Below are 21,528 nucleotides of genomic sequence, written 5' to 3' on the forward strand. Positions count from 1 at the left end.
TGACAGGCCCCAGTGTGTGATATTTTCCTCCCTGTGTCCATGTGTTTTCATTGGTTGACTCCCATTTATGAGTGAGAACATATGGTGTTTAGTTTTCTGTTCCTGTGTTTGCTGAGAAGGATGGCTTCCAGCTTCATCCATGTCCCTGCAAAGGACATGAACTCATTTTTTTTAATGACTGCATAATATTCCATGGTGTATATGTGCCACATTTTCTTTATCCAGTCTATCATTGATGGACATTTGGGTTGGTTCCAAGCCTTTGCTATTGTGAGTAGCGCTGCAATAAACATATGTGTGCTTGTGGTTTTACAGTAGAATGATTTATAATCCTTTGGGTATATACCCAGTAATGGGATTGCTGGGTCAAATGGTATTTCTGGTTTTAGATCCTTGAGGAATCGCCACACTGTCTTCCATAGTGGTTGAACTAATTTACACTCCCACCAACAGTGTAAAAGTGTTCCTATTTTTCCTCATCCTCTCCAGCATCTGTTGTTTCCTGACTTATTAATGATTGCCATTCTAACTGGTGTGAGATGGTATCTCATTGTGATTTTGATTTGCATTTATCTAATGACCAGTGATAATGAGCTTTCTTTCATATGTTTGTTGGCCACATAAATGTCTTCTTTTGAGAAGTGTATGTTCATATCCTTTGCCCACTTTTTGATGGGCTTGTTTTTTTTTTGTTTTTGTTTTTTTTAATTGGCTTAAGTTCCTTGTAGCTTCTGGATGTTAGCCCTTTGTCAAATGGATAGAGTACAAAAATTTTCTCCCATTCTGTAGGTTGCCTGTTACCTGATGATAGTTTATTTTACTGTGCAGAAGCTCTTTAGTTTAATTAGATCCCATTTGTCAATTTTGGCTTTTGCTGCCACTGCTTTTGGTGTTGTAGCCATGAAGTCTTTGCCCATGCCTATATCCTGAATGGTATTGCCTAAGTTTTCTTTTTCTAGGGTTTTTATTTTTTTAGGTTTTACAATTAAGTCTTTAACGAATCTTGAGTTAATTTTTGTGCAAGGTGCAAGGAAGGGGTCCAGTTTCTGTTTTCTGCATATGGCTAGCCAGTTTTCCCAGCACCATTTGTTAAATAGGGATTTTTTTTTCCCAATTGCTTGTTTTTGTCAGATTTGTCAAAGATCAGATGGTTGTAGATGTGTGATGTTATTTCTGAGGTCTCTGTTCTGTTCCATTGGTCTATGTATCTGTTTTGGTACCAGCACCATGCTGTTTTGGTTACGGTAGCCTTGTAGTATAGTTTGAAGTCAGGTAGCACAATGCCTCCAGCTTTGTTCTTTTTGCTTAGGATTGTCTTGGCTATACAGACACTTTTTTGGTTCCATATGAAATTTAAAGTAGTTTCTTCTAATTCGGCAAAGAAAGTCAATGATAGCTTGATGAGAATAGCATTGAATCTATAAATTACTTTGGGCAATATGGCCGGTTTCATGATATTGATTCTTCCTATCCATGAGCATGGAATTTTTTTCCATTTGTTTGTGTTCTCTCTTATTTCCTTGAGCAGTGACAAAAACCATATTTTCTATGAAGCTTCCTAGTAGCAGAAATGAGAAAGCTCTCTATATACTCAAAGTTTCGGGCCGCTGATATCACATTCATTTCGTTTAGAAATGTAAACCTAGTAGATCATCCCTAGAGCTGATGAGATTGGTGGGTGGTTGTGAAGTAAAAGAAGACACTTAAAAATTGTTAGTGTTCTTTTAACCAAAACAATGACAATTAATAATTCATTTCTTCCCCTGCAGGAGACAGAAAGTAATTAAAGTGTCAAGTCACTAAGATTCAAATTTCTAGTAGCTTCCTGTTACATCTTGTTGCTATATTCTGAGGACATGGCTATGAAGTGTACCAGCCTTCTATGACATGGAGACTTGTACATTCCTTGAGTTTCCCTGTGTGAGCCTAGGTGTAGCTCAACCTGCATTCACTCAAGCACTCAACATGGAATGCTCAAGCATTCATTCATGGAATGCTGACTCTGTACCAGGATTTTATGGCAATCCTTAGAGGAATTTAAAGTCAGTGTTATTTTACTATGATAAATACCTTTCTTGAAGGATGGAAGATTATACAATGTTCATTTTAACTCCATAAAACAGGGAGTGATGTAAATGCTTCATTTTCCCCTTTCCCTAGAGTCAATCCCCACCCCCACTCTCTCCAAGAGACAATTTTGGGGCGAGGAGAAGGAAAGGGGGAATAAAAGGGTCGCTTCAAGTATCTGTGTGTTTTAGGCACCATATTAGTCACTTCAAATACATTGTCTAATTTAGTCCTCATACCAATTTTGAGAGAGGGCTCTTATCCCCATTTTCAGGATAATAATAAAGGGACTCAGATTAAGCAAAGGTCACACAGGTAGTAAGGAATAGAGTGTGGGACAGACACCAGGTCTGTTCAACTTGGGCCTCTTTCTTTATCTGATACAGTCTTTATTATGTTTGTCTTCTCACTGGGAGAGAGTGAAGGTAGTTGAGTTGCCAGTCGTAAGATGATTACTTTTATTTTAAAATCTTAAATCCATATACAAAGATACATAGATTACTGCCTAAGTTCATATTTGTATGAAGTACAAAATGTAGCATATTTGGTTCAGAGTTATTAAGCTAATCTGGTTAAATAGGTTTGACCCTGGAAACTCAAAAATAAAAAAAATTTACCTGAATGCTCTTCCCATGGTTTGTTGTTGTTTGTTTGTTTGTTGTTTTGGCAATTATAATATTTAGCAAAAGGAATATACTGGTTTAAATAACTGATTTTTTTAACTTTCAAATCTTTGATTAAGAATGGAAACATTACAATAAATTTTTTGGTTGAGAATAACAAATACTGTTCATGTGTGAAAGGAGTTTTATTTATTAGCCACAATTCAGCTTTTTTCCCCCCAACAAATACAGGCATACTTTACCAGAAGGTGGCACTCTAAGAACACTATTTCGATATTTGCATTTAGGTGGACAAGATGGCCTGAGTCTGTTATGCTGTGTGTGTGTGTGTGTGTGTGTGTGTGTGTGTGAATGTCTATTTGAAACGTAAAACAGGAAGCATAATTAAATTCCTTTTAAAAATTACGCACCTTTAAAGATAAGCTGATCTAATTATATTACATGATTTATATATTCATGTTTTATTGAGAAAACAAGTAATAATGGTAATTATTTTGTTTGATTAAATTGCTGTTTCCAAATTGCATTGTTATAATCCAAAAAAGCAGAAAATTTTATCTTTCCTTTTCAGACACATTCAAAGTATGTTAACAAAAACATACTTTAGAGACTCCTGCAATCGAATAAAATTCCTATATGAAAAAATTTACTGCTTACATTTTTTGTTATCTCTCAGTCATGGCTAAATACCAAAAATATCTAATTAGTTAATCTTGAAATTTAATATTTAGTTTTTAACAATATTCTCTTGATTTAATTTCATATACATTTTCTAAAATGCCCTGTTACATTACTAAATGTCTGGTGTGTTTTCATGAGATGTGCTCCTTGGCGATTGAAATCTTTATTGTGTTAGCACCTTTTTTGTTTTTTCAACACCTTCAAGCTTATTCAGTAAAGAACTTTCCTTACATTGTCAATGGTATCAATGGTGAACACTGACTTTGGAATTATAAGACCAAGAGTAGACCCAGATGACATCAACCATGTGTTAAAGAAAAAAAGTAAAAATAATTCTATTTCAGCTATATCTAGGCTGTATTTTTATATGCATTTCTAAAGATTTTCATAAACTCAGTGGTTACTGTATGGATATTTTGAGAAATCCATGAACTCTATTTACTTTTTTTAAAATATGAGTTCTTAAAGATCAGCTTTTGGTTATGATTCTTACTTTGAATACACAGGATAAAGAAAGCTCTTTTTAAAATATTTGATTGTGTTTGAATCACTGTAAAGCAAACAGCTCACAGTGACACTTTCTAGTGAGAATATTCACCTTGCCTTAAAGGTGGAACAGTCTGTCTTTAGAGAGTTCAGGAAGAGCACACCTTGAACTTGAGTCCTTCAGCAAGAAGTGTTATAAAGTAGTTTCAGGGGTCATTGTTTACAATGTAAGATCTTCTTAGAAACCTTCCTCCTTTCCTCAACCCTTACTTTTTTCTCTATAGTTATAAAACAGGGATTCTGTTACTTTATTATTATTCATAACAAAATTCAAAATAATAATTATAATGATGACTTACTGTTTAGAATTCTTTTCCTCAAAGAATAAAAGACAAAAGAAAATATCTCATACCAGTTTGTTTCCACTGTCCTTCTTGTGAGTTCAGGCAGTGTTCTCTCTCTCACTCATTTTCTGTTTCTTAAACTTCTCAACTTAGAAATTATGAACAGGGCTGAGGATTAAATCAATGTGACTTTTATAGAATCAAAGAGAAAGGCCAAGTAGACTTAGAATATGCAAGACTAGACTACTTTTAAAAAACAAATACTCCCCTTAAAATTTACATAACCTTTATTTGATTACAAATGTATAATCTCAAATACAATATGAATATAAATAAAGTTACTATCTAATATTTTTGGATTGAATGTTTTTTATTTTTATTTTTAGGATAAACATGTTCTGACAGTTGTAACAATTGACAGAATGCTGGAAAGGCTGAAAAAGTCTAATGAACTTTTAGAGCTCATTCTTAAAGGACTTAATGAATATTTGGAAAAGAAACGCCTCTTTTTCCCCAGATTCTTTTTCTTGTCCAATGATGAACTTCTTGAGATACTATCTGAGACTAAAGATCCCACTAGGTAAGTAATTTACATGTAGAATACATGACTAAATTCATCTGCTTAAACTTAATTTTTAGAACAAAGTAGAACATAAATATATAATCATGTTTATATAATTTTTCTACAAGAATGTTCCAAGTATTATATAATCAACTTTGGATAATTATTAAAAATGTAAGTAGTATCACTGAATGAACCATGGAGTCATTTTCTTTTGTTTGTTTGTTTGTTTGTTTTTGAGATGGAGTTTCACTCTTCACGCACTGCAACCTCCGCCTTCCAGGTTCAAGTAATTCTCCTGCCTCAGCTTCTGGAGGAGCTGGGATTACAGGCATGCGCCACCATGCCCAGCCAATTTTGGTATTTTTAGTAGAGACGGGGTTTCACCATGTTGGCCAGGCTGGTCTTGAACTCCTGACCTCAAGTGATCCACCCGCCTCAGCCTCCCAAAGTGCTGGGATTATAGGTGTGGGCCACCGCGCCTGGCCAGATTTCTTAACTTATCACATCTTACAGATTTGTCAGAACACGACTCTTTCACAGCACATTCAGAATAAAAGCCACTGCCCTCACGATGGTTTGTGATGTCCCACACAGATTATCCTTCCCCTGTTATCCTTCCTATTCATCACCTACTAGTCTTCTTCCTCACTCTGCCTGCAGTCTACCAGCTTTTTTGCAATTCCCCAGTAAAAGGGGCAGCCTCCTTTCTCAGTGTACTGTTCCCTTGCCTGGGATGCTCCTTACCCAAATGTCTATCACACTTCTTTCTTTACCTCCTGTAAGTCTTTGTGGAAATCTGCTTAAACATCTGTCATTCAGGGAGGCCCTCCCTGACCACCATATTTAAAGAGGCAGCTCCCTCCATGCTCATCTTGCCCTCTTTCCTGGACTTATTTTCCTTGCCTCATTTTCCTTCTGCATACTTGTTATCATCTGGCATACTCTATAATTTTCCTATTTGTTAATGGCACGTCTTCCTCTGGCAGAATATAAGCTCCACCATGGTAGAGAGAGAGTTGCTAAAGGTAGTCCACAATTTTCAAGCAGTCTCTGAAGATCCCAGTTGAAATGACTACTTTTGTGCATTTGAAGATTCTTCAGATTCGTGTATTTATCTGTTAGTCAAGATTGGTTTTCTCCTTTTGTTACCTTTAGCATCTTTTAATTCATTATATTGAAGACAAAGCCTTGTGGTTGTCTCCGTAGCTCTTACTGTAATTGTAATTTTACAGATGTTTTGTGATTATTCAGTTAATACTGACATCTCCATGGACTAGATAATCCAGGTAGGCAGAGCTTGTGTTTTTTTGTTTGTTTGTTTGTTTTGGGAGTTTCTGGTTTTTGCACAGCACTTCATTCCCAGCAGCACCTAGCACAGGTCTAACACTACACATTTATGAACTTTAAATTAAGATTGCTGCATGAGGAACACTGGAATGAATGTAAGGAATTGTTTTAACTTGGTTAATTCTCTTAAAAATATTTTTCCTGACAGGGTGCAACCCCACTTGAAGAAATGTTTTGAAGGAATTGCAAAGGTAGAATTTACGGAAACTTTAGACATTACTCACATGAAGAGCAGCGAAGGAGAGGTTGTGGAACTCATAGAGATCATTTCAACAGCCAAAGCCAGAGGTCAAGTGGAGAAGTGGTTGGTTGAATTAGAGAGAGTTATGATTAACTCCATCCACAAGGTAGCCGATTATACTTATGATTTTTAGAAAAGGATGCTAGAATATGAATGTTATTAGAAATATACTATTTTTTACTGTTATTTAAACAGAAATGGAGGCATGGAATTACCATTCAAATGTGATAGATAACTTGAAGGCAAAGAGATGGTCTATGATAGTAATTTTGTAGTGACTCATTAGAAAAGTGGAACAAAACACCATCCATACTACAGAACACTTGGGTTTGAGTAATGCATCTGCTCATTTCTTGCGGCCACATGCTAGTGCTTTCATCATTAATTAGATACACTTTGTTCTATGCAATCTATCTTTAGTCTTGCCTTGGAAGCACCTCTGTACGTGATCACATCAATCTCCTTGACATGTATGAATCTTTTTGTTCGGTATATGTATGAAATGCATACAAAATGTTAGAAAATAATGTTTACTTCCTACAATTAATAGCAACTTCATATTTTTCACATTTCATAAAACGTACTGTCAGCTCAATCATTTGTGATTATTTTTGCTAATAGAGAATTTCAAGGCACACCAATAAATAAAGATTGAGCACTCCTTTTTTTTTTTTTTTTGAACTATAATATGAGCTTAGCATTCAAGTTTTTAGTCAAGAATAAAAATCATGATGGAGCAAAGGAACAGAAAGGGAGTATAATTAATTAATTAATTAAATTTTTTTTAATATCAACTTTTAGATTCAGAGGTACATGTGCAGGTTTGTTACATAGATATATTGTGTGATTCTGAGGTTTGGGGAGTCATTGATCCCATCACCCAGGTACTGAGCATAGTACCCAATAGTTAGTATATCAACCCTGTGCCCCTCTTCCTCCTCCTTGTACTAGTCCCCACTGTCTATTGTTGCCATTCCCGTCTATGACCATGAGCACCTAAGGTTTAGCTTCCACTTACCTGTAAGTGGGAACATGTGTATTTGATTTTCTGTTCTTGTGTTAATTCGTTTAGGATAATGGTCTCCAGCTGCATCCATGTTGCTGCAAAGAACATAATTTCCTTATTTTTGTGGCTGCATAGTATTATGTGGTGTATATTTATCACATTTTCTTAATCCAGTCCACCATTGATGGCACCTAGGTTGATTCCATGTCTTTGCTATTTTTAGTACTGCTCCAGTGAACATATGAGTATATGTGTCTTTTTTGGTAGAATAATTTATTTTCTTTTGGATATATACTCAGTAATGGGGTTGCTGGGTTGAATGGTAGTTCTAAGTTCTTTGAGAAATCTCCAAACTGCTTTCCACAGTGGCTGAACTAATTTACAATCCCACCAATAGTGTATAAGCATTCCCTTTTCTCTGTAACCTTATCAGCATTTTTTTGTTTTTTGACTTTTTAGTAATAGCCATTCTGAGTGGGGTGAGATGGTATCTCATCATGTCTGCTGCCCATTTTCTTTTCTTTTCTTTTTGAGATGGAGTCTCATTCTGTCACCAGGCTGGAGTGCAGTGGTGCAATCTCGTCTCACTGCAACCTTCACCTCCCAGATTTAAGCAATTCTCCTGCCTCAGCCTCCTGAGTAGCTAGGACTATAGGCGTGCGCCACCACGCCCAACTAAATTTTGTAATTTTAGAAGAGATGGGGTTTTCACCATGTTGGCCAGGATGGTCTCCATCTTTTGACCTCATGATCTGCCTGTCTTTACCTCCCGAATTGCTGGGATTACAGGCGTAAGCCACCGCACCTGGCCTGCTGCCCATTTTTTAATGGGGTTATTTGTTTTTTGCTTGTTCAATTGTTTAAGTTCCTTATAGAATCTGGATATTAGACCTTGGTCAGATACATAGTTTGTGAATGTTTTCTCACAGTCTATACGTTGTCTGTTTACTCTGTTGATAGTTTCTTTTGCTGTGCCAGAACTCTTTAGTATAATTAGGTCCCACTTGTCGATTTTTGTCTTTGTTGCAAATGCTTTTGAGAACTTAGTCATACATTCTTTCCCAAGGCCAATGCCTAGAATGGTGTGTCCTAGGTTTTCTTCTAGGATTCTTATAGTTTGAAGTCTTACATTTAAATATGAATCCATCTTGAGTTAATTTTTGTATATGATGAAAGTTAGGGGGTGAAGTTTCATTCTTCTTCATATGGCTAGCCAGCTATTTAAGCACCATTTATAGAATAGAGAGTCCTTTCTCCATTACTTATTTTTGTTGACTTTATCAAAGAGCAGATGGGTATAGGTGTGCGCCTTTATTTCTGGGCTCCCTATTCTGTTCCATTAGTCTGTGTGCCTGTTTTTGCATACATACAATGCTGTGTTGGATATGATAGCCTTATAGTATACTTTGAAGTTGGCTAATGTAATGCTTCTGGCTTCATTCTTTTTGCTTAGAATTTCTTTGACTATTCAGGCTCTTGTGGTTCCAAAGAAGACATTCATACAGCCAACAGACACATGAAAAAATGCTCATCATCACTCGCCATCAGAGAAATGCAAATCAAAACCACAATGAGATACCATCTCGCACCAGTTAGAATGGCAATCATTAAAAAGTCAGGAAACAACAGGTGTTGGAGAGGATGTGGAGAAATAGGAACACTTTTACACTGTTGGTGGGATTGTAAACTAGTTCAACCATTATGGAAAACAGTATGGCAATTCCTCAAGGATCTAGAACTAGATGTACCATATGAGCCAGCCATCCCACTACTGGGTATATACCCAGAGGATTATAAATCATGCTGCTATAAAGGCACATGCACACGTATGTTTATTGCGGCACTATTCACAATAGCAAAGACTTGGAATCAACCCAAATGTCCATCTGTGACAGACTGGATTAAGAATTTTCAAATGTTTTTTTCTAGTTCTGTGAAAGATGATGTTGGTAGCTTGATAGGAATAGTGTTGAATCTGTAGGTTGCTTTGGGCAGTATGACCATTTTTTTATTACTATTATACTGCAAGTTCTAGGGTACATGTGCACAACATGCAGGTTTGTTACATATGTACAAATGTGCCATGTTGGTGTGCTGCAACCATTAACTCGTCATTTCCATTAGGTATATCTCCCAATGCTATCCCTCCCCCCGCCACCCCATGACAGGCCCCGGTGTGCAATGTTCCCCTTCCTGAGTCCAGGTGTTCTCAGTGTTCAATTCCCACCTATGAGTGAGGACATACAGTGTTTGGTTTTTTGTCCTTGCGAGAGTTTACTGAGAATGATGGTTTCCAGCTTCGTCCATGTCCCTACAAAGGACATGAACTCATCCTTTTATATGACTGCATAGTATTTCATGGTGTATATTTGCCAAATTTTCTTAATCCGGTCTATCATTGATGGACACTTCGGTTGGTTCCAAGTCTTTGCTATTGTGAATAGTGCCACAATAAACATACATGTGCATGTGTCTTTATAGCAGCATGATTTATAATCCTTTGGGTATATACCCAGTAATGGGATGACTGGGTCAAATGGTATTTCTAGTTCTAGATCCTTGAGGAATCACCACACTGTTTTCCACAATGGTTGAACTAGTTTACAATCCCACCAACAGTGTAAAAGTGTTCCTGTTTTTCCACATCCTCTCCAGCACCTGTTGTTTCCTGACTTTTTAGTGATCACCATTCTAAATGGTGTGAGATGGTATCTCATTGTGGTTTTGATTTGCATTTCTCTGATGGCGAGTGATGATGAGCATTTTTTCATGTGTCTGTTGGCTGCATAAATGTCTTCTTTTGAGAATTGTCTTTTCATATCCTTTGCCCACTTTTTGAGGGTTTTTTTTTTTTCTTGTAAATTTGTTTGAGTTCTTTGTAGGTTCTGGATATTAGCCCCTTTGTCAGATGAGTAGATTGCAAAAATTTTCTCCCATTCTGTAGGTTGCCTGTTCACTCTGATGGTAGTTTCTTTTGCTGTGCAGAGGCTCTTTAGTTTAATTAGATCCCATTTGTCAATTTTGGCTTTTGTTGCCATTGCTTTTGTTGTTTTAGACATGAAGTCCTTGCCCATGCCAATATCCTGAATGGTATTGCCTAGGTTTTCTTCTAGGGTTTTTATGGTTTTAGGTCTAACATTTAAGTCTTTAATCCATCTTGAATTAATTTTTGTATAAGGTATAAGGAAGGGATCCAGTTTCAGCTTTCTACATATGGCTAGCCAATTTTCCTAGCACCATTTGTTAAATAGCAAATTCTTGCCCCATTTTCCACATTTCTTGTTTTTGTAAGGTTTGTCAAAGATCAAATGGTTGTAGATGTGTAATATTATTTCTGAGGACTCTGTTCTGTTCCATTGGTCTATGTCTGTGTTTTGATACCAGTACCATGCTGTTTTGGTTACTGTAGCCTTGTAGTATAATTTGAAGTCAGGTAGCATGATGCCTCCAGCTTTGTTCTTTTGGCTTAGGATTGACTTGGTAATGCGGGCTCGTTTTTGGTTCCACATGAACTTTAGAGTAGTTTTTTCCAATTCTGTGAAGAGAGTCATTGGTAGCTTAATGGGGATGGCATTGAATCTATAAATTACCTTGGACAATATGGCCATTTTCATGATATTGATTCTTCTTATCCATGAGCATGGTATGTTCTTCCATTTGTTTGTGTCCTCTTTTATTTCACTGAGCAGTGGTTTGTAGTTCTCCTTGAAGAGGTCCTTCACATCCCTTGTAAGTTGGATTCCTAGGTATTTTATTCTCTTTGAAGCTATTGTGAATGGGAGTTCACTCATGATTTGGCTCTCTGTTTGTCTGTTATTGGTGTATAGGAATGCTTGTGATGTTTCCACATTGATTTTGTATCCTGAGACTTTGCTGAAGTTGCTTATCAGCTTAAGGAGATTTTGGGCTGAGAGGATGGGGTTTTCTAAATATACAATCATGTCATCTGCAAACAGGGACAATTTGACTTCTTCTTTTCCTAATTGAATACCCTTCCTTTCTTTCTCCTGCCTGATTGCCCTGGCCAGAACTTCCAACACTGTTGAATATGAGTGGTGAGAGAGGGCATCCCTGTCTTGTGCCAGTTTTCAAAGGGAATGCTTCCAGTTTTTTGTGCATTCAGTATGCTATTGGCTATGGGTTTGTCGTAAATAGCTCTTATTATTTTGAGATACATTCCATCAATACCAAATTTATTGAGAATTTTTAGCATGAAGGGCTGTTGAATTTTGTTAAAGGCCTTTTCTGCATCTATTGAGATAATCATGTGGTTTTTGTCTTTGGTTTTGTTTATATGCTGGATTACGTTTATTGATTTGCATATGTTGAACCAGCCTTGCATCCCAGGGGTGAAGCCCACTTGATCATGGTGGATACGCTTTTTGATGTGCTGCTGGATTCATTTTGCCAGTATTTTATTGAGGATTTTTGCATCGATGTTCATCAGGGATATTGGTCTAAAATTCTCTTTTTTTGTTGTGTCTCTGCCAGGCTTTGGTATCAGGATGATGTTGGCCTCATAAAATGAGTTAGGAAGGATTCCCTCTTTTTCTATTGATTGGAATAGTTTCAGAAGGAATGGTACCAGCTCCTCCTTGTACCTCCGGTAGAATTTGGCTGTGAATCCGTCTGGTCCTGGACTTTTTTTTGGTTGGTAGGCTATTAATTATTGCCTCAATTTCAGAGCTTGCTATTGGTCTATTCAGGGATTCAACTTCTTCCTACTTTAGTCTTGGGAGAGTGTAAGTGTCCAGGAATTTATCCATTTCTTCTAGGTTTTCTAGTTTATTTGAGTAGAGGTGTTTATAGTATTCTCTGATGGTAGTTTGTATTTCTGTGGGGTCGGTGGTAATATCCCCTTTATCATTTTTTATTGCATCTATTTGATTCTTCTCTCTTTTCTTCTTTATTAGTCTTGCTAGCGGTCTATCAATTTTGTTGATCTTTTCAAAAAACCAACTCCTGGATTCATTGATTTTTTGGAGGGTTTTTTGTGTCTCTATCTCCTTCAGTTCTGCTCTGATCTTAGTTATTTCTTGCCTTCTGCTAGCTTTTGAATGTGTTTGCTCTTGCTTCTCTAGTTCTTTTAATTGTGATGTTAGGGTGTCAATTTTGGATCTTTCCTACTTTCTCTTGTGGGCATTTAGTGCTATAAATTTCCCTCTACTGCTTTAAATGTGTCCCAGAGATTCTGGTATGTTGTATCTTTGTTCTCATTGGTTTCAAAGAACATTTTTATTTCTGCCTTCATTTTGTTATGTACCCAGTGGTCATTCAGGAGTAGGTTGTTCAGTTTCCAGGTAGTTGAGCAGTTTTGATTGAGTTTCTTAATCCTGAGTTCTAGTTTGATTGCACTGTGGTCTGAGAGACAGTTTGTTATAATTTCTGTTCTTTTACATTTGCTGAGGAGTGCTTTACTTCCAACTATGTGGTCAATTTTGGAATAAGTGTGATTGGTGCTGAAAGAATGTATATTCTGTTGATTTGGGGTGGAGAGTTCTGTAGAAGTCTATTAGGTCCACTTGGTGCAGAGCTGAGGTTCAATTCCTGGATATCCTTGTAAACTTTCTGTCTCGTTGATCTATCTAATGTTGACAGTGGGGTGTTAAAGTCTCCCATCATTATTGTGTGGAAGTCTAAGTCTCTTTGTAAGTCTTTAAGGACTTGCTTTATGCATCTGGATGCTCCTGTGTTGGGTGCTGATATATTTAGTATAGTTAGCTCTTCTTGTTGAATTGATCCCTTTTCAATTCTGTAATGGCCTTCTTCATCTCTTTTGATCTTTGTTGGTTTAAAGTCTGTTTTATCAGAGACTAGGATTGCAACCCCTGCCTTTTTTTGTTTTCCATTTGCTTGGTCGATCTTCCTCCATCCCTTTATTTTGAGCCTATATGTATCTCTGCATGTGAGATGGGTCTCCTGAATACAGCAAAGTGATAGGTCTTGACTCTTTATCCAATTTGCCAGTCTGTGTCTTTTATTGGAACATTTAGCCCATTTACATTTAAGGTTAATATTATTATGTGTGAATTTGATCCTATCATTATGATGTTAGCTGGTGATTTTGCCCATTAGTTGATGCAGTTTCTTCCAGGCATCGATGGTCTTTACAATTTGGCATGTTTTTGCAGTGGTTGGTACCAGTTGTTCCTTTCCATGTTTAGTGCTTCCTTCAGGAGCTCTAGTAAGGCAAGCCTGGTGGTGACAAAGTTTCTCGACATTTCAGAAAAGAATTTTATTTCTCCTTCACTTATGAAGCTTGGTTTGTCTGGATATGAAATTCTGGGTTGAAAATTATTTTGTTCAAGAATGTTGAATATTGGCCCCCACTCTCTTCTGGCTTGTAGAGTTTCTGCCGAGAGGTCTGCTGTTAGTCTGATGGGCTTCTCTTTATGGGTAACCCAACTTTTCTCTCTGGCTGCCCTAACATTTTTTCCTTCACTTCAACTTTGTTGAATCTGACAGTTATGTGTCTTGGAGTTGCTTCTCTCAAGGAGTATCTTTATGACCTTCTCTGTATTTCCTGAATTTGAATGTTGGCCTGCCTTGGTAGATGGGGGAGATTCTCCTGGATAATATCCTGCAGAGTGTTTTCCACCTTCGTTCCATTCTCCCTATCACTTTCAGGTACACCAATCAGACATAGATTTGGTTTTTTCACATAGTCCCATATTTCTTGGAGGCTTTGTTCCTTTCGTTTTACTCTTTTTTCTCTAAATTTCTCTTCTCGCTTCATTTCATTCATTTGATCTTCAATCACTGATACCGTTTCTTCCAGTTGATCAAATTGGCTACTGAAGCTTGTGCATTCGTCATGTAGTTCTCGTGCCACAGTTTTCAGCTCCATCAGGTTGTTTAAGGACTTCTCTACACTGGTTATTCTAGTCAGCCATTCGTCTAATCTTTTTTCAAGGTTTTTAGCTTCTTTGCAATGCGTTTGAACTTCCTCCTTTAGCTCAAAGAAGTTTGATCCTCTGAAGCCTTGTTCTCTCAACTCATCAAAGTCATTCTCCGTCCAGCTTTGTTCTGTTGCTGGCAAGGAGCTGAGTTCCTTTGGAGGGGGAGAGGCGCTCTGATATTTAGAATTTTCAGCTTTTCTGCACTGTTTTGCCCCATCTTTATGGTTTTATCTACCTTGGTCTTTGATGATGGCGACGTACAGATGGAGTTTTGGTGTGGATGTCCTTTCTGTTTGTTAGTTTTCCTTCTAACAGTCAGGACCCTCAGCTACAGGTCTGTTGGAGTTTGCTGGAGGTCCACTCCCAACCCTGTTTGCCTGGGTATCAGCAGTGGAGGCTGCAGAACAGCGAATATTGCTGAACAGTAAATGTTGCTGCCTAATCGTTACTCTGGAAGCTTCGTCTCAGAGGGGTACCTGGCCATGTGAGGTGTCAGTCTGTCCCTACTGATGGGTGCCTCCCAGTTAGGCTACTCGGGGGTCAGGGACCCACTTGAGGAGGCAGTCTTACGGTTCTCAGACCTCAAACTCAATGCTGGGAGAACCACTACTCTCTTCCAAGCTGTCAGACAGGGACATTTAAGTCTGCAGAGGTTTCTGCTGCCTTTTGTTCGGCTATGCCTGCCCCCAGAGGTGGAGTCTACAAAGGCAGGTATGCCTCCTTGAGCTGAGGTGGGCTCCACCCAGTTTAAGCTTTGTGGCTGCTTTGTTTACCTACTCAAGCCTCAGCAATGGCGGGCGCCCCTCCCTGAGCCTTGCTGCTGCCTTGCTGTTCGATCTCAGACTGCTGTGCTAGCAATGAGCAAGGCGCCGTCGGCGTGTGATGCTCTGAGCCAGGCACGAGATATAATCTCCTGGTGTTCCATTTGCTAAGACCATTGGAAAAGCGTAGTATTAGGGTGGGAGTGACCCAATTTTCCAGGTGCTATCTGTCACAGCTTCCCTTGGCTAGGAAAGGGAGTTCCCTGACCCCTTGCGCTTCCTGGTGAGGCAATGCCTCACCCTGCTTCGGCTCACACTCAGTGGGCTGCACCCACTGTCCTACACCATCTAACAAGCCCCAGTGAGATGAACCTGGTACCTCAGTTGGAAATGCAGAAATCACCCATCTTCTGCCTTGCTCATGCTGGGAGCTGTAGACTGGAGCTGTTCCTGTTCAGCCATCTTGGAACCACCAGTATGACCATTTTAATGATACTGATTTTTCTAATCCATGAGCATGGAATATTTTTCTATTTGTTCATGTCATCTGTGATTTCTTTCAGTAGTGTTTTGTAGTTCTCCTTGCAGAGATCTTTCACCTCCTTGGTTAGATGAATTCCTAGGTATTTTATTTTTTTGTGTGGCTATTGTGAATGGGATTGCATTCTTAATTTGGTTCTCAGCTTGAACATTATTGGGGTATAGAAATGTTACCAATTTTGTACATCGATTTTATTTCTGAAACTTTACTGAAGTCATTTATCAGCTCCAGGAGTCTTTTGGTGGGGCCTTTAAGGTTGTCTAGGTATAGACTCATATTGCTGGTACAGAAAGATTGTTTGAGTTCTTCTTTTCCTATTTGGACACCTTTTATTTCCTTCTCTTGACTGATGGCTCTGTCTAGGACTTCCAGTTAATTGATATTTAAATTAATGTGTCAGATTCTCCCAGAAATGTGTTGGAAAAAATCATTGGAATCTAGATGTTCAATGTTACCACTGTTTCTTTCTCTTCTTAATGTTTCTTTCTCTTAAATATGGCTTTAATGTTTGCCTGCACAATATTTTCCAGGAAATGTAAAATCTTTTGGACAGGTCTGATTTTCTCCCTATTATGAATTATATTACAATGAATGTACTTATGCTTATATCTGGTGTTTTTGAATATTAATTTTCGTATGATAACGTCCCATATGTAGGTTTACTGGGCCACAGAAGATGAGTTTTCATAAGCCTTGACAAATATTGAGAAATAGCATTACTGTTTTTGAAGCCATTGGCAATATTAATACATTCCACTTTGGTCACTCTTTAGCAGCATTGAATTGGCTTATATCATTTGCTAATTGATGTAGTATAGAGTAATAAGTCATTATTTTATGTATATCTGGTAATATTTCAACTACTCTTTTAATTTTGATTGTCTAAGTACTTGGAGAAAATATTTTGGTTGCCATTTCAGAGCATTAAGATAGGGTGGCAAGAAATTGTGTAGGATATGCAGGCATAAAAAAGAATGGAATCATGTCCTTTGTAGCAACATAGATGGAGCTGGAGGCCATAATCCTAAACAAATTAACACAGGAACAGAAAACCAAATACCACATGTTCTCACTTATAAGTGGGAGCTAAACATTGAGCACACATGTACATAAACATGGCAACAATAGATACCGTAGACCTCTAGATGGGGAGAGAAGAAAGGGGAGCATAGGGTTAAAAACTTACTTTTGGGTACTATGCTCAGTATCTGGTTGCGATACACCCTTGTAACAAACCTGCACATATACTCCTCTATCTAAAATAAAAGTTGAAAAATACAAAAAATAAAGTTTAAAAAAAGTTATGTAGAAAATAAGTATCTTTTAAAAATCTTTGCGTATAAGTTTACGTTGACAAAATATGCAAGCAAGTGCAGTATACAACTCTACAAATAGGAGATATGTGTGTTACTGTGTTGTGCTATGTATATTTGCATGCTTGAAAGTCTACTACATATATATATTATTCTATATATCTATATCATATATAATATGATAAACATAGATATAATAATAGACTTATAATATTGTGGAACTTTATGTAGTCATATTTCTCCTCATCTTACTATATAGAAATCCCTTTTTGTGATCCAGATTTCAATGTCTTTCTCTTGTTCTCCCCACAGTGTCCTCTTAGGGCACATTTTTACTCCATCTTCTTGACATTTCTCTGCTGCGCCTTTCTATTTTATTTATTTATTTATTTATTTTGCTTCTCTCATCCCCCAGGTGTCCATTTTCACCTGCCCTTCCGTGGCTTCTTCTGCTCTTAAAAATGTCTTTATTATCAATACCCAGCACTCTGCCCTTTGTCATTGTTCCATTCTATAAATATCCCAGCAACACTAGAAATCCAGAATGGTTTAACCATCCTGAGATATTTCTCAGAGAAATCTAAGAAATCTCTTCTGAAATTCAAACATTAAAGTACATGCCACCTCACAGACATCACTATTTTTGGTTGATGAATGTAACAGACTAGTGTGTTTCCCACCGATGACTGGTGGAAAAGTAGACGTGTCAGTCCACCGAACATAGGTAGTGAAGTACAAAATTAGACTTCCTGACTTTACAGCCCTCAACTCTCCATGAATGAATGGTACATCTGTCTCTGTCATCGTTGCCTTGGGCTTCAAACTACAGGATTGAGAGGGAGTGAGGCCTGGAAACACAGCAGTAACTTGAGAAAGATTGTGCGATGCCCAGGTGTGCATGGATACATGCATATGGCTGAGTGGAGATCAGATTAAATTAAAAGAAAATCATCCATAAATTTGATGGATCTCATTTTGGAATTATTTGAATTTGTATTTTGCAATAAGATTGCTCATGCTTGTTCAATCCGAATGTATCTAGGATGTCTTTGGCTAAAATTGTTCAAATGAATATTTGATACCATGTGGTTCACACAAATTGATAGTACATCAGGAAAATAAAATGTTATATAGTATGTTTGCCTTGCTCATAGGAATGTGATTAAACTTGAATATAAATAGTTATAATAGTATGGTTTATGTGAGTCTTGTATAAATGTCTAAGAATGTTGTAAAAAATTGAGCAGTATGAGTTAATCTAGTTTAGGAGTTTAACTCTCAGTTGTATAACTTGTTCAGGAAATGGTTAATATTTAGCATATTCTTTTTTGATTAGGTAATTGGAGATGCAATTTTTGCCTATACAAAATATGAACGAATTAACTGGGTAAGGGATTGGCCTGGACAGACTGTCCTCTGTGTATCCCAAATCTTTTGGACAAAAGAAGTACAAACAGCTATTCCAGTGGGGATAAAGGTAAGCTTTTATTAACCCTCAGGTTTTGTTTTTTTTTTTAGCATTTTTTCAATAGTTTATTATTGCCAGAATATACTTATTTTAAAAACTGAAATAAATACAATTCACTTAACAATGTACTTTATGCTGCAAGCCAAATTACCGATTTTTTACATAAAAATTACATATAACAAATATGTAGGAAAAATTTATACCAATAATTTCAAAATTATTCTTTAAATCATGTTTATTCACAGCATATAAAAGTCAATGATACTTGAACCTCAATCTTGTTATTATATACATTTTTATGCCTTTAAAAACAGAGTGATAATAGGACTAAGAAACTCATAAAGATTAGCAGGAAATAAAGTAACAGTATTCTCTTTTATACCTTGAGTAAAACTACCCTATATAGATAAGGCTCCAGTTGACTTACTGTGACTGTTTTTATTTCTAATGTATTGATTTTGAATACATAATAATTATGAATATTTTAAGTGATGCTTAGTATTAAATATGTAAATAATATAATTGGATATATTAATTTAACATTAATTAGATTGTAATTGTTAATGAAAAACTAAAATTACATTCATTGCAACAGTTCTATCATTGAGACAGGATTTAAAGCGACTCAACTTTCAGTTGACTAGCAGTTATAGATCTGTAGTTTAAAATCATTATTTTTATGGCTAGCCATAAGTAGAAAGCTGAAACTGGATCCTTTCCTTACTCCTTATATGAAAATTAATTCAAGATGGATTAGAGACTTAAACGTTAGACCTAAAACTATAAAAACCCTAGAAGAAAACCTAGGTAATACCATTCAGGATATAGGCATGGGCAAGGACTTCATGTCTAAAACAACAAAAGCAATGGCAACAAAAGCCAAAATTGACAAATGGGATCTAATTAAACTAAAAAGCCTCTGCACAGCAAAAGAAACTACCATTTGAGTGAACAGGCAACCTACAGAATGGGAGAAAATTTTTGCAATCTACTCATCTGACAAAGGGCTAATATCCAGAACCTACAAAGAACTCAAACAAATTTACAAGAAAAAACAACCCCATCAAAAAGTGGGCAAAGGATATGAACAGACATTTCTCAAAAGAAGACATTTTTGTGGCCAACAGACACATGAAAAAATGCTCATCATCACTGGCCATCAGAGAAATGCAAATCAAAACCACAATGAGATACCATCTCACACCAGTTAGAATGGTGATCATTAAAAAGTCAGGAAACAACAAGTGCTGGAGAGGATGTGGAGAAATAGGAACACTTTTACACTGTTGGTGGGACTGTAAACTAGTTCAACCATTGTGGAAAACAGTGTGGTGATTCCTCAAGGATCTAGAACTAGAAATACCATTTGACCCAGTCATCCCATTACTGGGGATATACCCAAAGGATTATAAATCATGCTGCTATAAAGACACATGCACATGTATGTTTATTGCGGCACTATTCACCATAGGAAAGACTTGGAATCAACCCAAATGTCCATCAGTGACAGACTGGATTAAGAAAATGTGGCACATATACACCATGGAATACTATGCAGCCATCAAAAAGATGAGTTCGTGTCCTTTGTAGGGACACGGATGCAGCTGGAAACCATCATTCTCAGCAAACTATCACAAGAACAGAAAACCAAACACTGAACGTTCTCACTCATAGGTGGGAATTGAACAATGAGACCACTTGGACACAGAAAGGGGAACATCACACACCGGGACCTATTATGGGGAGGGGGTCGGGCGGAGGGATAGCATTAGGAGATATAGCTAATGTAAATGACAAGTTAGTGGGTGCAGCACACCAACATGGCACATGTATAAATATGTAACAAGCCTGCACTCTGTGCACATGTACCCTAGAACTTAAAGTATAATAAAATAAATAAATAATAAATAAAAATAAAATTGTGGTTTTTAAATACGTTTTTGACATGAAATTTGAAATGTCTTTAACTTTAAGGTATTGTTGAACAGGGTTTTGAGAAGGATGCATGTTCTCTGTAGACAGACAGATTCCAAAGAGTAAGGGACTGACTAACACATGTTTAATTCGCTCCAACTTACCAACAGGTCACCTACTCCTCCTCTACAAGAGGGAATAGGGTGTAGGACAGGAAGTTAAGGATTTTCAGGAAAAGGTCTTTCTTCATGAAAAGCAGGGCACTGGGCCATAAGAGTATCCCTGATAGCCCCTGGGTTTACTTTTGGGCCCTTGGATGTCTCTCCCCATGTGTATTTTTCTTTTTTCCTCAGTGAGTCCAGAGAATTCATTTTGTCTTTCTGCTTTTAAGCTACCACTCACCAACCACCACACTCAGAGGGATTTCTCCAAGGTGGGCCACCAAGGGACGTGCAGCCTCCTGGGATCTCCCTGCTTGTGGTTGAACATGGGTGGGACAGAAGTTTATTTTTTGCTACTGAAGAAGAAAATTAATAGCAAATTAACCATATAGAAATGAAATAGTGTTTAGGCACCAAACCTTTGAAGAATGATCCTTCTTAAAAATAATAATAAAAAAAGATGAAGTATTTCAGAAAACAAGAAAAGTGCCCCTTGGAGAAACAACTTGCAGTCCTTGTCTCTGTCTTTTAAACTTTTTCTCATTCTTGGGAACCCTCACTTTCAGTTTCATTGCTGCCACTTAGCAATGGCTGTAACAGAGGGAAATAAACTCCTTGGTGTACAGTGTTATTAAATGTTTTTAAAGTAGGAAAAGCAGCCACTGGAGCAGATTGATACTTCTCTTAAGCACAGTGGTTTTTGTTGACTGTAATTTTATTTTTGTCGTAAGTCCTCTTCTCTTTTTTAACCTACTCATTAGATTTACCTATCAGAAAAGAGAAGCAAGCCTCATCTTCAGAACTGGCATTAGCTTATTATAAACTAAACTGTTCAATGTTTTGTTTGTTAGCATCTTTTTATTTCAAGAAGCACAAACCCCTTTCAGAAAGCTTATGTGTGAGTACTAGAGGGACTCATAGGATCTAAACAGGAGCAGTCGGAATCAGGGCCTCAGAGCTGCATTGTGCTGTGGTCTCTCTCTTGTTCTCTCTCTCTCTCTTTTTTTTTTTTTTCTTTTTTTTTAGATGGAGTCTTGCTCTGTCACCTAGGCTGGAGTGCAGTGGCATGATCTTGGCCCACTGCAACCTCCACCTCCCAGGTTCAAGTTAT

General features: G+C 37.2%; 1 protein-coding gene across 1 annotated transcript in view; it reads left to right on the forward strand.

Moving 5' to 3' along the window:
- DNAH7 (dynein axonemal heavy chain 7) overlaps window positions 1-21,528 on the forward strand; it is a 341,498-nt gene that overhangs the window by 138,043 nt on the left and 181,927 nt on the right. Inside the window, exons 20-22 of the mRNA XM_033230791.1 lie at window positions 4,588-4,781; window positions 6,262-6,460; window positions 18,211-18,351. Coding sequence (XP_033086682.1) covers window positions 4,588-4,781; window positions 6,262-6,460; window positions 18,211-18,351 — 534 coding nt within the window. The remainder of the gene's footprint in view (window positions 1-4,587; window positions 4,782-6,261; window positions 6,461-18,210; window positions 18,352-21,528) is intronic.

Source organism: Trachypithecus francoisi, unplaced genomic scaffold, assembly GCF_009764315.1.
Source record: "Trachypithecus francoisi isolate TF-2019V2 unplaced genomic scaffold, Tfra_2.0 Lachesis_group13, whole genome shotgun sequence".
Lineage (NCBI taxonomy): Eukaryota > Metazoa > Chordata > Mammalia > Primates > Cercopithecidae > Trachypithecus > Trachypithecus francoisi.